The sequence below is a fragment of the Microcaecilia unicolor genome, chromosome 6 (assembly GCF_901765095.1).
Source record: "Microcaecilia unicolor chromosome 6, aMicUni1.1, whole genome shotgun sequence".
In the NCBI taxonomy this organism is placed as follows: domain Eukaryota; kingdom Metazoa; phylum Chordata; class Amphibia; order Gymnophiona; family Siphonopidae; genus Microcaecilia; species Microcaecilia unicolor.
In genome coordinates this window covers 183,896,454-183,915,044 of record NC_044036.1, presented here as the reverse complement: position 1 = coordinate 183,915,044, position 18,591 = coordinate 183,896,454, and the positions used below count along the sequence as shown (strand labels likewise).

Sequence of the window (18,591 nt, the reverse complement as noted above, 5' to 3'; positions counted from 1 at the left end):
TAAGGAAGTTGGCAATATTGCTTGTTATAATGTTATATTTTCTACAGCTTTGTGATGGGACATATACTAAATAGCTTAGGGGCTGGCCGGCTGATATAGCTCCCTTCAATTTGGTTCTGAATCTCCACCTACTGGTAGACGGACGCAACTCACTGGTTTCTGGATTCATCTGCTGTGACTAAAGGAAACAAAATTACTACTACTATAAATCACTTCTATAGCGCTACCAGTCGTACGCAGCGCTTTACAATTGAACATGAAGAAGAAAGACAGTCCCTGCTCAAAAGAGCTTACAATCTAAATCAGGACAAAGAGGACCAAAAAGGATAAGGGAAGGACAGACAGAATGCTAGACGTAATGGCTCAGGAAGCCTATTCCAGGCATAAGGTGTGGCGAGATAGAAGGAGCAGAGTCTGGAGTTAGCAATGGAGGAGAAGGGTGGAAGTAGGAGAGATTTGCCTAGTGAACGGAGTTCAAGGGAAGGAGTGTAGGGAGAGATGAGGGTGGAGAGGTAGTGAGGGGCTGCAGCGTGAATGCACTTATAGGTCAACAAGAGGAGCTTGAATTGTATAAGGAAACGGATAGGGAGCCAGTGTAGTGACTTCAGGAGAGGGCTGATATGGGCATAACGACTTTGGCAAAATATTAGTCGTGCGGCAGAGTTCGGAACAGATTGAAGAGGAGAGAGATGGCTGAGTGGAAGACTTGAGAGAAGCAAGTTGCAGTAGTCTAAGCAAGAGGTGATGAGAGTGTGGATGGAGGGTTCTGATAGCGTGTTCAGAAAGGAAAGAGCGAATTCTGGCGATGTTGTAAAGGAAGAAACGACAGGTTTTAGCAATCTGTTGAATATGGGCAGAGAAGGAGAGGAAGGAGTCGAAGATGACCCCAAGGTTGCGAGCAGACGAGACAGGAAGAATGAGCGTGTTGTAATGGGGAAAGGCTTTAATAAGGTCCATCAGGTAAGGCATAATTTTACCATCCGGTATATTGTTACTGGTGAGGAAATGTGTAAAGAGTTTAGGTGTTGTATTAGATTCAAGCTTGTGTATGAAATAGGAAATAGGGCAGGTGGTACAGTTATCATTTGTTGAGCAAGTTGAAACCAATGACTGTATATGATTTCAGGACTGTGGTTCAGAGCTTATTGCTCAGCAAGTTGGATTATTGTAATATATGGTATTTGGGCTTTTGTTTTCTCGTCGTAAGGTGCTGCAGGTGGTACAGAATTCAGTGCATTGATGATCACTGAGGCCTCAGAATGCACCCATATTGAAGCAATTGCATTGGTTACTGGTGACCAGCAGGTTTCAATTTAAATTATTGTCACTTATTCACCATGCCATTTATGGGGACAGCACATTGGTACTTTTTGCAGATTTTGAAAGTGTACCAACTGACACCATTATGTTCATTGCTGCCCGTGGACTTGCCTTTGGGGAAGATAAATGTTGTCACAAGGGTGGCGACCCTTTTAATTGCAGGTCTGCTCTTATGGAATCACTTGCCTGGATATTTACGTCTTTGTATGATTTTAGTGCAGTTTAAGAAACTTTTTAAAAACCCATTTGTTTCTATTGGCTTATCCTGTGGCTTGAAGTAGAATATTGGCATAGTGAAATTAGACATTTCAGCATACTTCTGAATTTGTTTTGATGTATGTTGTTTTTGTTATGTATATTTTATGTATATTTTATTGTATTCCACTTAGTTTTTAGACGGAATATAAATTAATGAAATAAATAATCTCCCCTTCCCCCACTTCATTCTCACAACCTTCCTTCAACCCCTGCTACTCTTTCTTCCTTTTCTAAAATCGTAGAAGAGGAAACTATGCACACACCTTCTCTCCTCCTCATCATCACTATCTGTTCCTGTGATCCCATTCCCACACATCTATTCAACTCTTTCTCCCTTACTGTCATATCCTTAATTTATCACTTTTTATTGCAAATGTTCCTAATGCTTTCAAACATGTTGTGGTTACCATTCCTTAAAAAAAACCTTCAATGGAACCTATCTGTACTTCCAGCTGTAGTCCCATCTCCCGTTTGCATCCAAGCTACTTGAATGTTCTATTGGCCACCACTGTCTTGATTGACTTTCCTCTTAAACTATTCTTGATCCACTACAATTTGGCTTTCACCCTCTACATTCTATAGGTTCCTCTTAAGCTATTCTTGATCCACTACAATCTGGCTTTCACCCTCTACATTCTATAGGAACAACTCTTGCCTTTAGCGACTTGTTCCTTGCCAGACCCAGAGCCTAATCTTTCTCGGGGAAATGGTAAAACTAGAGAACCTGAATTGTGGGCTGGTAGACTGAGGAGTAACAGGAAATACTTTTTCATGGAGAGGGTGGTTGATGCCTGGAATGCCGAGGGAGATTGTGAAGACAAAAATGATGACAGAATTCCAAAAGGTGTGGGATGAATGCAGAGGATCCTTAATTAGAAAGAGGATGGTATAAAAACAAAACTTAAATGACTGTATGCATTTTGATGTATTGAGTGGGTTTAGATGGTGACTTCAGCTGTGAGGAACTAAGGCCAATGCCAGGTGGACTTCCAACATCTGTGTTCTATGTATGACAAGATGAATCAGGAGAGGCTGACGTGGACTTCGACAGCAGCTCCAGTAGATGGTACATAAGGACAGTGCTGGGCAGACTATGGTCAGTGTATCGAAAATGGCAAAGATCATGATCAATTGATAATGAGTATCACTATTGGGCAGACTGGACAGACCATGTAGGCCATCTGATGTCATATACTATGTCACTTTATCTGTCATCATCTACTGTCACTGTTTCCTGCTTTCAGCACTCTTGATTACTATTTGTTCCTTGATATGCGAGTCTCTCACTTAGATTTTGGGGCTATGTTCTATCTTGGTTTTCTTATCTCTTCCATCGCACTTCTAGTATATACTCTGGTGGATCCTCCTCCTCTGCTATCCAACCCAGGCAGGATTAAAGGCATAGGTACATGCTTAGGGCCCTCGCTAAGGTGTAATTCTGCTGCTGGGAGAGAGAAGTGTGGTGGTGATCTTTTCCACCCCCTGTGCATTGTCTCCAGTCAGCAGGAATAGTTGGCAGCTCCATGTGGGGCCCAGTTTGAGAGTTTGAAAAGTATTTATAGTACGATGGGGAAGCTCAACACTGTTTTCCTTCAGCCCTGCAAAGAATTAATTCTGCCCTTATTCCATTACTATCAGTTGGTAGAACCTCTTCTCTTCACTCTTTTATAATTGTTCCCTTGGTGTTCTGCTCTCCCATGGTTTTCAGTACCATCCTTATGTTAATGACTTCCATATCTACTTCTCTATATTTATTTATTTATTTATTTGTTGCATTTGTACCCCACATTTTCCAACCTATTTTCAGGCTCATTGTGGCTTACATAGTACCATCAAAGGCGTTTGCCCAGTCGGTGGATAACAAATACAAAGTTGTATAGTGATCGTATGAGGTATAAGTGGAGGGTCGGAATGGATGAAGATTGCGTGATGTCCTGTTCAATCATAGTCATGCTGTGTTGGTAGGTGAAGAGGGTTACGTGGGGTTGTTGGGGTAGGCCTTTTTGAAGAGGTAGGCTTTAGTGATTTCCTGAAGTTCAAGTGGTCGTGGATTGTTTTCACAGCTTTTGGGAGCCCATTCCATAGTTGTGCGCTTATGTAGGAGAAGCCGGCTGCGTAAGCTGTTTTGTATTTCAGTCCTTTGCAATTTGGGTAGTGTAGGTTTGGGTAGGATTTTGACGATCTGACCTTTTCTTATTAGTAAGTCTATAAGGTCTGTCATGTATCCTGGGACTACGCCATACATGATTTTGTGGACTATGTTGCAGATTTTGAAGATGATCTGTTCTTTCTTTGGGAGCTTGTCTATTAGATTGTAAGCTCTTTGAGCAGGGACTGTCTCTCTTTGTTAAATTGTACAGCGCTGCGTAACCCTAATAGCGCTCTAGAAATGTTAAGTAGTAGTAGTAGCAATGCAACTTTTCTCAGAGGGGTTTGGCACTTTAGAAGCGTGTGTTGCTGAATATCAGCCTGGCTGCTGTATTTTGGGCGGTCTGGAGTTTTTTTATGAGTTCTTTTTTGCAGCCCGCGTAGATTCCGTTGCAATAATCTGCATGGCTTAGGACCATTGATTGTATTAGGTATCGAAAAGTTGCTCTTGGGAAGAAAGGTTTTAATCGTTTCAGCTTCCACATTGAATAGAACATTTTTTTTGTTACAGAGTTTACTTGGCTCTCGAGGGTAAGGTTGCGATCGAGTGTGATACCGAGTATTTTCAAACTGTCTGAGGTAGGGAGGGTATGTACTGGAGTATTTATGGTTGTGGGTTTATATTTGTTATATGGAGAGGAGAGGATGAGGCAATGTGTTTTTTCGGTGTTCAGTTTCAGTTGGAATGAGTTTGCCTAGGAGTCCATGATCAGACTATCGTTGATTTTGTTGGTTATTTCTGTCAGATCATGTCTGAAGGGAATGTATATTGTAACATCATCTGCGTAAATGAATGAGTTAATGCCTCGGTTGGCTAAGGACTGTGCCAGTGGAATCATCATCATGTACATCAAAAACGTAATCATGAATCCAGGCCCAAGTCTTAGCCTGCTTGTATGATACTGCTGCCAGGATATTCCACCACCATATAAAACTGAACATGTCCAAGACTGAGTTTATTATCTTTCTGCCTAAACACAACTCTCCTCTTCTCTTATTCTCTAACAATTTCATTCTTCCTCTTTCCTTAGGTCATAACCTTGGGGTCATCTTTGACTTCTTTCTTTGCACTCACCCATCAACTGCGAAAACCTGTTGTATCAGTAAAATCCGCACTCATGAGATATACACTAATTTTAACTGTATGCATACTATTTATCTTTAAATAAAATTAAAGTATATATTAGTCAATTTTAATTTTTGAAAAGTGCTCAGTTCACACGTCAGTCATAAATAAAGTGACGGAGTTGAGAGCCATCATCGCACTTTGGCGTTCTCAATCATAGGAGCCATATTATGTACTCCCTTAAACATAAATCTATGTATTAACCAACTTCCAAATTACAGATTCTTACAAAGAGAAGATCTTTAAAATAGCAATTGAACCAATTATATCACCCAGCTACTATTATTGGCTGGTAATAAACTGACTATTTCAGAATACACAGTGATCATATCCCAATCACATTTTAGACCATTGCATTACTGCTTTAGGAAAAGTCCTTCAAAAGAAATGTCACGAATAGCCACAATTGTAGGGATTGCCATCACCCCTTTTTTTAAAGAGTCTTATCAACAAATATGTTGGTAAATTACTTATCTGCAGCTGCTAGTAGTTCGCCAAAGCAGTGAAACTGTTCCAGGCTCAGTCCAGTGTGTAGTCCCACGTACCAATGTCACAAAATCAAAAAAATGAAAATATCATGAAACACTGTGATGAAATACCTAGCCACCCGCCTGGGGCTAACCCTGCAACCATCTGGTGTCTGTCCCCAGCACAGCTCAGGTCTCCTGCACCTTCCGCTTGTGCTCTACACTAGCACTCCTCCTCCCCACCGACCGGGTCTCACTTTCCTCTGGGCAAGTCTTCCTCTCTCAGGTTATTTCCCGGTGATTTTTAGGTTACTGGGGCCACATTCTCAGGGGTCCCACAGTTCCCAGAAAGCACCCACAGACCAAAACACAAACTACCAGGATTCTTAGTCCAGACAAGCAGAGTCAAGAAACAAATCAGGTTATTGTCAGAGTAGAACAGTAAACCATATAAACAGGTGGAAAAGAACAAGCAGTAATGGATAACCGCTAACCGAATATGGATCAAGTATAAAACTATCTAATCATTTATGTATTACCTAAATAGTACCTGGGGAGTTCAGGAACAAGGTATAGCTGCTTACAGGCAGTTTGTGAATAACTGTTCACAGGGTCTCAGGAAAAGAGAACCTTCTCTTTCTACTCCCTTCTCTGACACTAAAAAATTATCACACAGCTTAATAACAGCTTTTTGGCGGGAAGAAGAAAACTGACACTTCTGGTGTAGCGTTAAAAAAAAAAAAAAAAACAATCACCATCTGCTGGCCAATTAGGAGAAATGCATATCTGTAAAATAATTAGGAGAAATACATGTCATCAGTAAAATAATATAGGCTTAGAAACCCACTGTTTCATCACAGTCACAAAGGAAAAAAAGGTTATACCATGTTGGGACAATGCTAAGAATACTGATAAAAGCTAAACTGTCAACATATGACTCAAGGACAATATGGCATCAGATATTAAATTGTTTTCGGCTATTAGGTCTCTTATAGTGCCTGTTATTTAAGGCCCTAGCCACCGTGTGATATCAATCACTTGCCAAACAGTATATATCCAACAGTATATATCTATATCTATATATATTATATATACAACAAACCTATCAAGAGCTAAACAAAATAGACTTTATAAACTTTATTCACATCCAAAAGAATTTTTCATTAAAATGTGTTTTAACCCAGTAGCACACGCTGTGATTCTATGACTTTGCATACATAAAAAAAACCACTTATCTGCTCTAGCAGTCACATCGCTGGCAAGTGATTTGCAACTATATAAAAGGAAGTTAAAAACCTGGCTCAGACTGGCTAGCTTGTTGATGGGGAACTGGAATGTAATGAATAGTGTTCAAAATGTATTAGTTTGAAGATATGGTTAATTCATGTGTAGTTGGAATGCTGTTTTTATTCTATTTTTATTGTACAATGGTTTTGACTATAAACATATTTTTATGTAAACTGCTTTGAACAGCTATTTGCTTACTGTTTAAGTGGTATAGAATTTTTTAATAAAGATATCTGTGTTCCTCTCATGCACACATCCCACCTGCTAGGGTAACACCACTCTTAGGGGCCACCAAATCATGGATAGACAATGATGGCAACAATCTCTTATTTTGACCACCAGGATCAGCATCTAATAGCTGTTTCTATGTGTCAAACCCACAGCATAGCAGCAAGGCTGCAGGACCGCCTCCAGGCCTTCCCATCTCCTGCAGGAGTAGGATGTAGCTGGAGCCCCTGACAATGCCTGTCTTCCACCCCTCCCTCCAAACTATTCTTCCCTTGCTGTTCTGTCATGCCATCCCATGAAGAGTAGGGCAAGGATTAGGAAGCAGTAACAGTGTCTTGACAGCAAGGAGGTTCTGGATATCCAATTCATCAGCTACCTCTCAGACAGCCAGCACAATGTCCTCTGCAGTATAAAGGGGTGTAGCCCTATCTTACATATGGTGAGCTCAAGCAATCTCAGAGCTGCAGGCCTATCTCCAAATAACCCATGGGATAGATGCCCCATCACACGGAACACGTTTGTTTTGTGAAGTGGTACCTCCTTGGCCACAGCATTAAAGTGCAGGACCATACCCTGCCATGTCAGTGAGTCCCCTACAACCAAAAACATGGAGCGCTGTAGTTCTTGGTGTACACATGCCATCCCACACAGGACGTCCAAGTATAGGTCGTGCCATGAAGGTGTATAGGTCTGACACTCTTCAAGATGACCTGACAACTTGTAAGATAACCCTGATCTTTGAATGCACGTCTGAACAGGCCACCTGATATGAACCTAGGTCCTGAGTCTGTGCATGCCTTATCCCCTCCCCACCCCACCAACTGAACAAAATCCTCCAAGGATAGCAACTGCAAAAGGAAACCACAAGCAATATGCAGAGTGTGTGAGAAAATGATGATAGGTGGGATGGGATGACTTCTCTATGAGCAAAGGCTAAAGCAGCTAGCGCTCTTCAACTTGGAGAAGAGACGACTGAGAAGAGATATGATAGAAGTTTATAAAATACTGAGAAGAGTGGAATGGGTAGATGTGAATCGCTTGTTTACACTTTCCAAAATTACAAGGACTGGGGGGAGGGGGGTTGTGCAATGAAGCTAACAAATCAAAGAAAATATTTCTTTACTCAACATATGATTAAACTCTGGAATTCATTGCCAGAGTATGTGGTAAAAGCAGTTAGCATAACAGGGTTTAAAAAAAGGTTTAGACCAGTTCTTGAAAGAAAAGAGTATTTTTATAAACCATTTTCACGTGTTGAAATGCTGACTTGTGCTTGTATATAGGCTCTTATAAAATTAGGACACACCAAAATGTACACACCGTGTAAAGTGCTCCCTAACATTTACACCTGTTCTCAAGCAAGTGTAATGTCCACACCTTCAATCTATGATTTTTGCTAGTATTGTATAAAGATATATAGGTACCTATTGTGTCTTTATGAAGTAGCCAAAAACTAGCAGCCTTCTCCACCTTCAAACCTAGTTGCCCTGTTACAAAATTACCCTTGCAATGTACACATTTAGCAGCTGAATATTGCCGCTTAAACATATACCCCCAGATTCTATGTATGGTGGAGGAGTAGCCTAATGGTTAGTGCAATGGATTGAGAGCCTGGGGAACTGGGCTCAATTCCCACTTCAGTTCCTTGTAACCCTGGCAAATCATTGCACTCTCCATGTGCTCCAGGTACAAATCACCTTGGATTGGGAGCCCATTAGAGACAGAAAAGTACTTACAAAAATAGTATATGTAAACCACTTTGTATCTACAGAAAGGCAGTATGCCAAGTGTGGAATAAAGTTATGCATGCAAAACTGCACATTATTCTGAGGTGCGTGTGCAACTAAATGGGCTAATGAGCCAATTAGCACAAGTAATTGGCTCTAGCAAGTGACGGTAATTGGCAACAATTTGGATTTACACGCATGTTGCTATGCGCTATTCTATAAAGATCACAAGCCAATTTTTTAGCGTGCAACTGAAAAGGAGGTGTGGCCAAGGGAAGGGGCATAGGTGAGTCAGGGGCATTCATTAAAAATGCGCGCAGTATTACTGAATACAGGGGATTTATACGTAACTTGCATTCCAGTTGGTGTCAATCCACAAGCCCAAAGTTTGGCACGGAAATCGGCTCAGAGTGCTGTACTATAAATGGCAGGCAACTCTGAGCACCGTTTATAGAATAGAGCACCACGTGGTTTTTTCTGTGCCCAAATTTGAGCTTCATTTACTGAATCTAGTTCATAGAGTAAACATTTAACTAATCATGTCCCCAAACCCCATCCCTCTTTAGGCTGTGTAACAATTTATACATCCATAATTCAGCTGCCCCATTTAAAAAACAAAAACACTTTTCAATATTGACCCAACAGTAACTCCTGCCAACAAGTGGAACTTTAGTTTCTTTCAAGAGGGCAGTTTTATAAAGGCACATGGGTGGATGTGGTGTCTTAATAAAATAAATGCAACATATGTTTCCTTTTCTCCCCCTATGCCCTATTATAAATTATCCTGTAAGAGACTAATTTTCTAAAATGACACCTGTAATAAAAATGTCCAGAAAAGACTTCTGGTGATGCTATTGTCGGGATCATTCGCTAAAAGCTTCAGCTCCCCAATCTACCTGAATTCCCCTGCTCCCAGTGTACCTATTGAATCCACTGCAGTAACAAAAATGTGCAGAGTTTTAAGGACTTTGGCAGCGGTGGTCTTCGGGTGTTGCAGGCAGAGTATGAAGTTATGTTGGCAAAACTGCAGCACAGGGACCAAGAGCGAGACAAAATGCCAGAAACAGATAGCGTCTCCATAGGGCCTCCCATGATCTATTTGAGCTTGGCTTGGATTGCAGAAATTACAGATGAAGTAACCACGGCAATCAAGCTGGCATTGGATATGAGGCTACAGCCTATAGTGGAGAAACTAGAGTTAGTGCATGAGAGAATGGAGGACTTTGGGCATGATTCTACTGAATGTTTGCAGTGTATGGGGATGTGGAAGAAACACGTGAGCACCTCCATGCTAAAATGATCCTGTTGGAGGACAGATGGTAGATCTAGAAAATTGTGCTCGGAGGAACAATTTAAGATTTGTCAGCCTCCTGGAATCTATTGCGGAGAGGGAACTAGGGTGGGGTCCTTGAGTCTTGGCTGGGACAGTTGCTGCAGTTGAGCAACCAGTGGGGGCCCCTTCGTATAGAGCGCATAGGCTGCAAAGGCTAGGAGGAGACAGACTACTGGTAGTCATCTGCAACATTTTGAACTTTGTCAGTAAACAAGCAATCTTATAATCCATCCAGTATGGTGAAGTTACAGAGGTGCTTTGCTTTCACGACTATTCGGCAAAGGTTGCAGCACAACGGAAGGCTTTTGTGCTGATGTGCACAAGCCTCTACTCTCTAATAATAATTTTTTTTTTAATCAAATGTGCATTTATCTTACCTATCTACAGGTTATACAGGGAGGCACGGTAAAACTGCTGGAGCCTATGGAAGATTGAAAGAAATTACTATAGCATCTTAACATGGGAGAGCATCATGCAGAACCTATTGGAACCCGAAGGGGGATTTGAAATCGCATAAATACGATATATTAGGAAGACCCAACTAAGGGATGCGCCAGAGGAATTCCTGATCTTTAAGACTTGCGTGACTTGAAAATCTAACAATGTTTCCATAATTTTGTCTGATAGGATGTTTGAATGGCAGGCCATAGGGTATCGTTTAGAATCTGCAAGAAGCTGGCCTTGCAGTGCCATAATTTGCATTTGGAGTTATATTGCACTTCGTTACCTGAACACATTCTTTGATCTACAAAGAGCTTAAAGTTGCGTTGAAGCCAATTCCAATTATTTGGTGTGTTTTAAGTATGCATTAGGGCATCTTATATAATTCATTTCATAACACCCGTTAAGAAGGGACTATTAGAAATGTTTTGACAATTAACTGATCATGTAATTTCGGAGAATTGAGGAGGGTGGATAAGAATTGAAATAGTTTGATTTGTATAAGTCTTTGATTAAGGCACAGGTGGAGGAAGGGAGGAAAGGGTGGGGCTTCACATTGGTCCGGCCTCTCTTAGAGGAGTATCAGAGTGGATGGGGGTTAAGGGAAAGGGGGGCTAGGGAAGAAGAGATGGGAATAAGATGGAAGTTGCGTGGGGAAGGTCCTACAGGGAAGAAGATAAACTATTTAATACTATTGGGCTTACATGGTTGGAGCTTGACTGGAAAACAGGGAGGTTGGGAGATGGGATGTCTTTCTTTGATATTTAGGCACATAATCATGGGACCATCTAGAACCGTGGGTGTAATATCTTAAAGATTTGAAAATAGTTTTGTGGACTGTTAAAGGCATAAATTCTTCAGTCAAATACAAAAAAAAAAAATCTTACGTGCTTTACAAAGACATAGTCAACACAAATATACCCATCAATGCTGCTGTATATTATGTTGTAAAACCTTGACACTATTATTCAATCATACATCAATGATCTTCAAGTATAACCAAATATACTATCAAATACCAGGCAACATACTGGGTAGATTTTTACTTTAGTTGATAGGGGCCCTCTGAAACGACAGCTTTCAAGTAAGTATGTCAATTACTCACTTCCACTTATATCATCATAAGTATCCCCCAACAAACAGTCCAGAGTATATTTACTCCTCCTTTTCTTTTTCTTTTCATGTTCATATATAAATTTCTATGCAAATGTATATATTATGCATAATGTCTTTAAACTTTAAATACTTAGGGGCATGTTTACTAAGGTGCGTTAGCGTTTTTAACATGCCTTTAAAGTTAAGGTGCATGAAATGCTAATGCGCCTATTCATTCCTATGGGGGCGTTAACATTCAATGCACATCAACCATCAATAAGCGTCAAAAATGCTAACGCACCCATAGCATACCTTTGTAGACACAGGTCTTAGCTTAGTTAACTTCAAAATTTAAGTGCTATCTGCTTCAAGCTTCCTTCTCGGGCCAGGAAACCCACCTGGGTTCAATCGAGCATAAGAAGCTGGCTCACTGGTGGGTAGGCGAATGTTATGAGTCTCCAGCAGTTCATAAAAAGACTGGAGTGGCAATATTATCAGGAAAGGAGTGAAGGTGAAATTGCAGACCACTCAGTCTACTGGGGATGGGAGATATCATATAGTACATGCTACCATAGAAAAACAGCAGATGGTATTGAATAACATTTACGCCCCAAATCTATATAGTAAAACCTTTTATTGAGACTTAATGGAACTTTTGTAAAAAAAAAAAAAAGTTTAAGGACTTCCCTTTATTGTTTGGGGTGGGGGAATTCTAGCATTAGATAAATCTTACTCTCAACCTCATGAAAAGGTAAACCTAACAAAAGGCGTCCCCATGTAGTGTAAGCTTTAGGACCTTCTGGATGTTTGGAGGACTTTGCACCCCACAAAGCGAGATTTCATACACCTAGCTAGAGCCCAGTGAACACAGTCCAAGATAGAATACTTTTTGTTCTCTCGAGACCTGTGGCCTAAAAGTTCAAGAAGGAGAGATAGGCCTCAGCAAAGTGTCCAATCATGCTATGGTATGGTTAGAACTGGATTTGAATACGGGTCTCCAGGATACATTACAGTGGAGATTTCCCGCTGAACTTGAGATGTGAGGTTTCATATTAAGGCAAACGTGGGAAGAATATGCTGAGTTCAGTGTTAATTGTGTAGAGACTTCCATTTTATATTAGGAAGCTGAGAAGCAGTTTTAAGGGGGAAATCATAGCATATTAAAGCCATAAAAAGAAGCTATGGGTCTGGGATAAAGAGATTCTAAGGTTAGAAAAGGAAATTGGGAAGTGTTGACAGATAAAATAATAATAAAATCCTATGTATTATAAATATCAGCTTTATCAATATGGAAACAAAAATGGGAAGTTGTTAGCCTGACTAATTAATGGAGTGCTGCATTGCATTGTAGCATTGTAAAATGGGCAGGGACGTTTATTGCATTTTGAAATCTTAAATATTTGGTGGGGGAGGGGGGTTATGAAAAGTTATATGCATTGCCTCAGGATAATGATGTGGAGGGTGCTGCATGGAGAGTGTTTGAATTAATTAATCATGTGAGTTATATCAAGTAATTCCTTAGAAGATGTATCATCATAATGTTTACAATGTTATGTAAATGTATAATAAAGTTGAACTTGGTTTTGAATCTCCACATTTACATTTAATTTCCTTCTTGGAGTCTAAAATGGTTGTTAATCCAACTTTGCAGTCAGCTGCATTGACATCTATTCTGTAATAAGGTACTAGTGTCCTAGTATTAAACTTATCTGTATTTCCTTTGCTTTTTGTATTTTATGGAATTCTACTAGAATAGAGGTTTGTCTCGTTCACTTCTTGTGTACTGGATATAATCATAACTGTTATTATCGTCTGTTGGTTGTCTATAATGACAGACATTTTCGTTGTCTTTTTTTCTATTTTGTGAGATTACTGCTGTCTTTTCTGATCAAGATTATTCTTGAAAATCATTATGTAAATTACTTTAAAATAAATATTGTGGGAGATATGGAGGCGTATTTTCAAAGCACTTAGCCTTACAAAGTTCCATAGGTTACTATGGAACTTTGTAAGGGTAAGTACTTTGAAAATGAGCCCCATGGTAACATAGGTGCCTATATAACTTAAGTATGCACCTAGAACTTTGCCCATTAATGCACAAATTTAAACATTTACAGCTGTTTGGAGACAGGTGTAAATTATTATAATTATTACAATTGTACCCTGTGCTTTCCCACTCAGAGCAGGTTCAATGCGGCTTACATAGTAACAGGGATTACAGAGTATTGATGAAGAAAAAAATAAGTATATCAGAATAAAAAGAAATAAGTAGGTAGAGATAGGCAAGAGTAAAGGGAGTAGGAGAGGTATGAACAAGGGTAGGTGAGCATTGTATATATATGTAATTTATAGTTTGCTGCATTCAATTTAGAAAATACATTTGTACATTGCCATTGCCGTGCACAGACTACTCCACCAGGAACTCTTGTGCATGTATTGTCTTTTTCATATGTATTATTTTTTCTTCAGAGTTTAAAGAAGAAGATAGAATTCCTGCAGAAGACCTTGAGTGCACCTACACAAACCAATGAGGCCATTAGCCGACTGGTGTTTGAAAGGTTGGGAAATTTATTATTAAGATCTATTAATGAAGAATATATATTGTTTAACAAGCAGGATGATGAGTCACAGAAGTAGGTAATGTGATCAAGGAATGTCAGCACAGATGAATTCTCAATGTGCAAGAGTTACACAGACTTTAGTCTTTTCTCATCCTCTTTCAAAATCAAATGTACAAGGTACTCCGTATAAATTCGTTTTTATTCTTTCTATACCAACGGAAGTTGGAAATAATTATACAGAAGGAGGGAAAACTGGTGAAACACATTGAGTTTGAAAATGGCAAAAGCAGAGTAAGAAGCCCCTTAAAAAAATATATGGCCCAATTCATTTCTATTGCAGATGCAGTTCAACTTCTGCAGCATAGAAACTAAGTTAAAGTGAAATACAACAGCTAGGGAAGTTCTCCTTTCAAACTGCCTGTCCATGTTCTCTGTTCCCTTCCCCCCACCCCTGAACTGTAACCATCCTCCAAAACTACTTCCCACAACTGTTCTGCCTTCCCCAAGCTGCCCTAACTTCAAAACTATTCTCATAGCAGCCTCATCTCTTGCAAACCGCCCTACCCCCTCAATCTGACCTTCCCCCCCCCCCCCAAGAACTACCTCTGCAACTATGCTCCTGCCCCCCCCCCCCAATGCATGCTGTGCAACTGTCCCACTATCCCCAAACTGCCTCAACTTTCCCAATACTATCCCTGCAATTGCCCCTATCCCAGTGAAGAAAGTTAATAACTGGTGGCATTTTTTCAACACATAATTAGTGTAGCGTTCCTTAGGATAACTTTACTCAGTATTATCTCTCTCAAATCCTAAGCACTAAACTTCAAACTCTCTATTCTTATGTACGGAGGAAAAAGCCTCAACAGACTCCCAAAACTCAGCTCCACGGCTACTATTTCGTCGGAGTACTTGCTGTCATCATAGGCTCAAAAAACTTCCTTCTTTCCTGCTGTTTATTCACAGTCTATATCTTAACTATTGTTCCACTTTACAGTCAAAACCACTTATCTTTGCTTTGACTTGTTGCTGCTTCCGTTTTTTCTGTCGCTCAGTCTTTCTGTGCCACGGCCAACACTGGTCCAGGTTTTGGTGTTTCTTACACTTCCTTCCCCAGTGATACCAGACGGCCAGCTCCTCCTTCACCTCAGTACATCTCTATATCCAGCAGATGATGGACGGCGCTTTAGCAGCTCCTGGATTGTCTGTTGGGGATACTCCTGGGTCCTGTGGGCCAGTTGAGTTTAGGGGTGTCTGGCTGGTGGTGCCAACTTTGAGGTCATTCTCAGTCTTCTGGGTCCCTGCTTCACCCTTTCCCCCCTTGCCTCCTGGTCTTTAGAGCTCTAGCTTTCCTCACCAGTTAAACAAAACAAAACAAGAGAGCAACTTTGCCTTCATTTGGTGTTAAAAAAACAAAACAAAACCAGAAGGAACAGAAGATTTCTGACAGGACCGGGCAGTGCAGGGTTTCCGTGTCTTAGTGCTGTGTTTTGCCTGTGTGCCAGTTAGGCAGCAGATTGCTGCGTCTGTGGGACTCTGCTTCTCGGTGAGCCCCTGCCTTTCTCTTTTTGGCGCGGGGGTACCGTGCTTTAATGTGAGTGACGCTGGCATTTGAAAGTTGTTTCCGCTGTGGTAGCAGATGCTCCGCAGCGGGACTCTGTGGTGGCGTGTTTGAACGCTGGGGAGGGAAGTGCTGGTTCCCCTTCCCCAAGCAGACTTTTCCTGCACTAAAATAGCGGGAACGTGCACCTTTTTGCTGGTGCGGCCTTCTCTTTTCTCCTGATATCAACTGTGATCCTTTCCCGCCCTGCGGCCTTGATGTGGACGGGGGTGGGGGGGCGGCTTCTCTTAAATGATCTTGTGTTCCATTAGAGACTACTGGTACAGGGAATCCCCTTTATTTTCTCCAGCCTTTAGTTTCCTTCACCAAACTCACTGTAGAGTCAGAAATTGTTTGCATGTAGCTGGGGCAGTAGCACAAATTCTTCTCAAACTGCCCCCATTATGCAAGGGGATCCAGGGAAAGAACAGAACTACGTTAAGCTGTTCCTATATCTTCTGAGCAAGATGTCCTCTACTCTGGGACCCTTAATTTGAACCTTTCTTTTTAAAGAGAGCTTGGCCTCTGTAGCCCTTTTCTTGATTGGGGGCGTTTTTATGCTTATCTCGAGCAGATGGGTTCTAGAGGGCTAAGTTTTCCAGAAAGAATCTGATGGTCCTGCGATGTGCCTTGTTTTTATTTCGGGATGCATGTCAGCCACTGGGGGCTTCTCTGGGGCAGAGAATTTCTGACCGCTCCCACCCCAAGCTCATTCTGCTGCTCTGTATGCCTATCTAGCTTATTTTCGAAAGGGAAGGACGCCCATCTTCCGACACAAATCGGGAGATGGGCGTCCTTCTCCCGAGGTCGCCCAAATCGGCATAATCGAAAGCCGATTTTTTGCGTCCTCAGCTGCTATCCGTCTCGGGGATGACCAAAATTCACGGGGGCGTGTCGGCAGTGTACCGAAGGCGGGACGGGGGCATGGTTAAAAGATGGGCATCCTCGGTCAATAATGGAAAAAAGAAGGGCGTCCCTCACAAACATTTAGTCAACGTTACTTGGTGTCTTTTTTTTTTTTTCTTTTTTTTCTCATGACCAAGCCTCGAAAATGTGCCCGAACTGACCAGATGACCACCAGAGGGAACCTCCTCTTACTCCCCCAGTGGTCACCAACCCCCTCCCACCCAAAAAAAAAATTTTTTTAACATTTTTTTCCAGCCTCTATGCCAGCCTCAAATGTCATACCCAGCTCCATCACAGCAGTATGCAGGTCCGTGGAGCAGTTTTTAGTGGGTGCAGTGCACTTCAGGCAGGCGGACCCAGGCCCATCCCCCCCCCACCTGTTACATTTGTGGTGGTAAATGTGAGCCCTCCGAAACCCACTGTACCCACATGTAGGTGCCCCCCTTCATCCCTAAGGGCTATGGTAGTGGTGTACAGTTGTGGGGAGTGGGTTTTGGGGGGGGGGGTTGGGGGGCTCAGCACAGAAGGTAAGGGACCTATGCACCTGGGAGCAATTTGTGAAGTCCACTGCAGTGCCCCCTAGGGTGCCCGGTTGGTGTCCTGGCATGTGAGGAGGACCAGTGCACTACGAATACTGTCTCCTCCCACGACCAAATGGCTTGGATTTGGTCATTTCTGAGATGGGCGTCCTCAGTTTCCATTATGGCCGAAAACTGGAGACGACCATCTCAACATTTAGGTTGACCATCTCTAAGGTCGACCTAAATGTTGAGATTTGGGCGTCCCCGACCGTATTATGGAAAAGAAAGATGGATGCCCATCTTGTTTCGATAATACGGGTTTCCCCACCCCTTCGCCGAAACGTCCTTAGAGATGGACACCCTTGGAGATGGTCGTCCCCGTTCGATTATGCCCCTCAATATGTTGCAGAAGTCTGGTAGGGGAACTGACAGTTCCTTTTTAGTTCAGCCTTTGGAGTTTTCTGGCTTGTCCCCTGTCTCAGTCTCCTCTAATGGACCCTGCCCCAAAGAGGGGATGTTTTCTCTCCAGCTCAGCAGTAGGGTCCATTTCTCCCCTGTCTTCCTCTATTCAGAGGGAGTCTTTTCAGGGCAGTCCAAAGGCAGCAAGAATCACCTGAGTTGGAAAGCCATGTTTGCCTAAGTGGGTACATTGATAGCAATAGGCCTCATTGTCTGTGGTGAGTTTAGATTTTCTTACAGTTCCTGCATTGGTAAAGGCTGTTCCTGGTGTGGGAAACAGTGAACAGCATCAGAGCAGGGCTCCTTGTGTGTTGGGCCTCTGAAAGGGCCTGTTTTGTATTTTTATTTACAGACTTTTCTGTCCCCTCAGTTTTCCTCTGAGGGCAGTTGCTGGAATAGCTTGGAAATTTCCCTCCTTCTTTTGTGAAACTCTTTTTCTACTGGCAGTACAGGCATTGCCTATGGGCACACCACCCTGAGTGTGCCTGATCTTTGATCTTGGAAGCTCAGCAGGGTTGGGCCTGGCTGATTTCTAGTTGGATGGGAGACTGCCTGGAAATACCAGGTGCTGTATGCTTTCTTTTTTTTTTTCTGTTCCTTTCCTGATATCACCGAGGAGGAAATCGCCCGCCTTCTTTCCTCCTCGAAATGCAGCACTTGTTCCTCTGATCCCATCCCCACTAACTTACTTAACACCATCTCTCATACTGTCACCCCCTCCATCTGTCATATCCTCAACCTCTCTCTCTCCACTGCAACTGTCCCTGACACCTTCAAGCACGCCATAGTCACACCTCTCCTCAAAAAAACATCACTTGACCCTACCAGTCCCTCCAACTACCTCCCCATCTCCCTCCTACCCTTCCTCTCCAAAATACTTAAGCGTGCTGTTCACAGCTGCTGCCTTGATTTTCTCTCCTCTCATGCCATCCTCGATCCGCTTCAATCCGGTTTTCGCCCTCTACACTCGACAGAAACGGCACTCTCTAAAGTCTTTAATGACCTGTTCCTTGCCAAATCCAGAGGCCACTACTCCATCCTCATCCTCCTTGATCTATCCGCTGCTTTTGATACTGTCAATCATGATTTACTTCTTGCCACACTGTCCTCATTTGGG

At 42.0% G+C, this 18,591-nt stretch overlaps 1 protein-coding gene across 2 annotated transcripts in view; it reads left to right on the top strand.

Moving 5' to 3' along the window:
- Window positions 1-18,591, top strand: part of TRAIP (TRAF interacting protein) — a 216,729-nt gene that overhangs the window by 123,455 nt on the left and 74,683 nt on the right. For both annotated transcript variants that reach the window (XM_030207476.1, XM_030207475.1), the window contains exon 10: window positions 13,900-13,988. In XM_030207476.1, coding sequence (XP_030063336.1) covers window positions 13,900-13,988 — 89 coding nt within the window. The remainder of the gene's footprint in view (window positions 1-13,899; window positions 13,989-18,591) is intronic.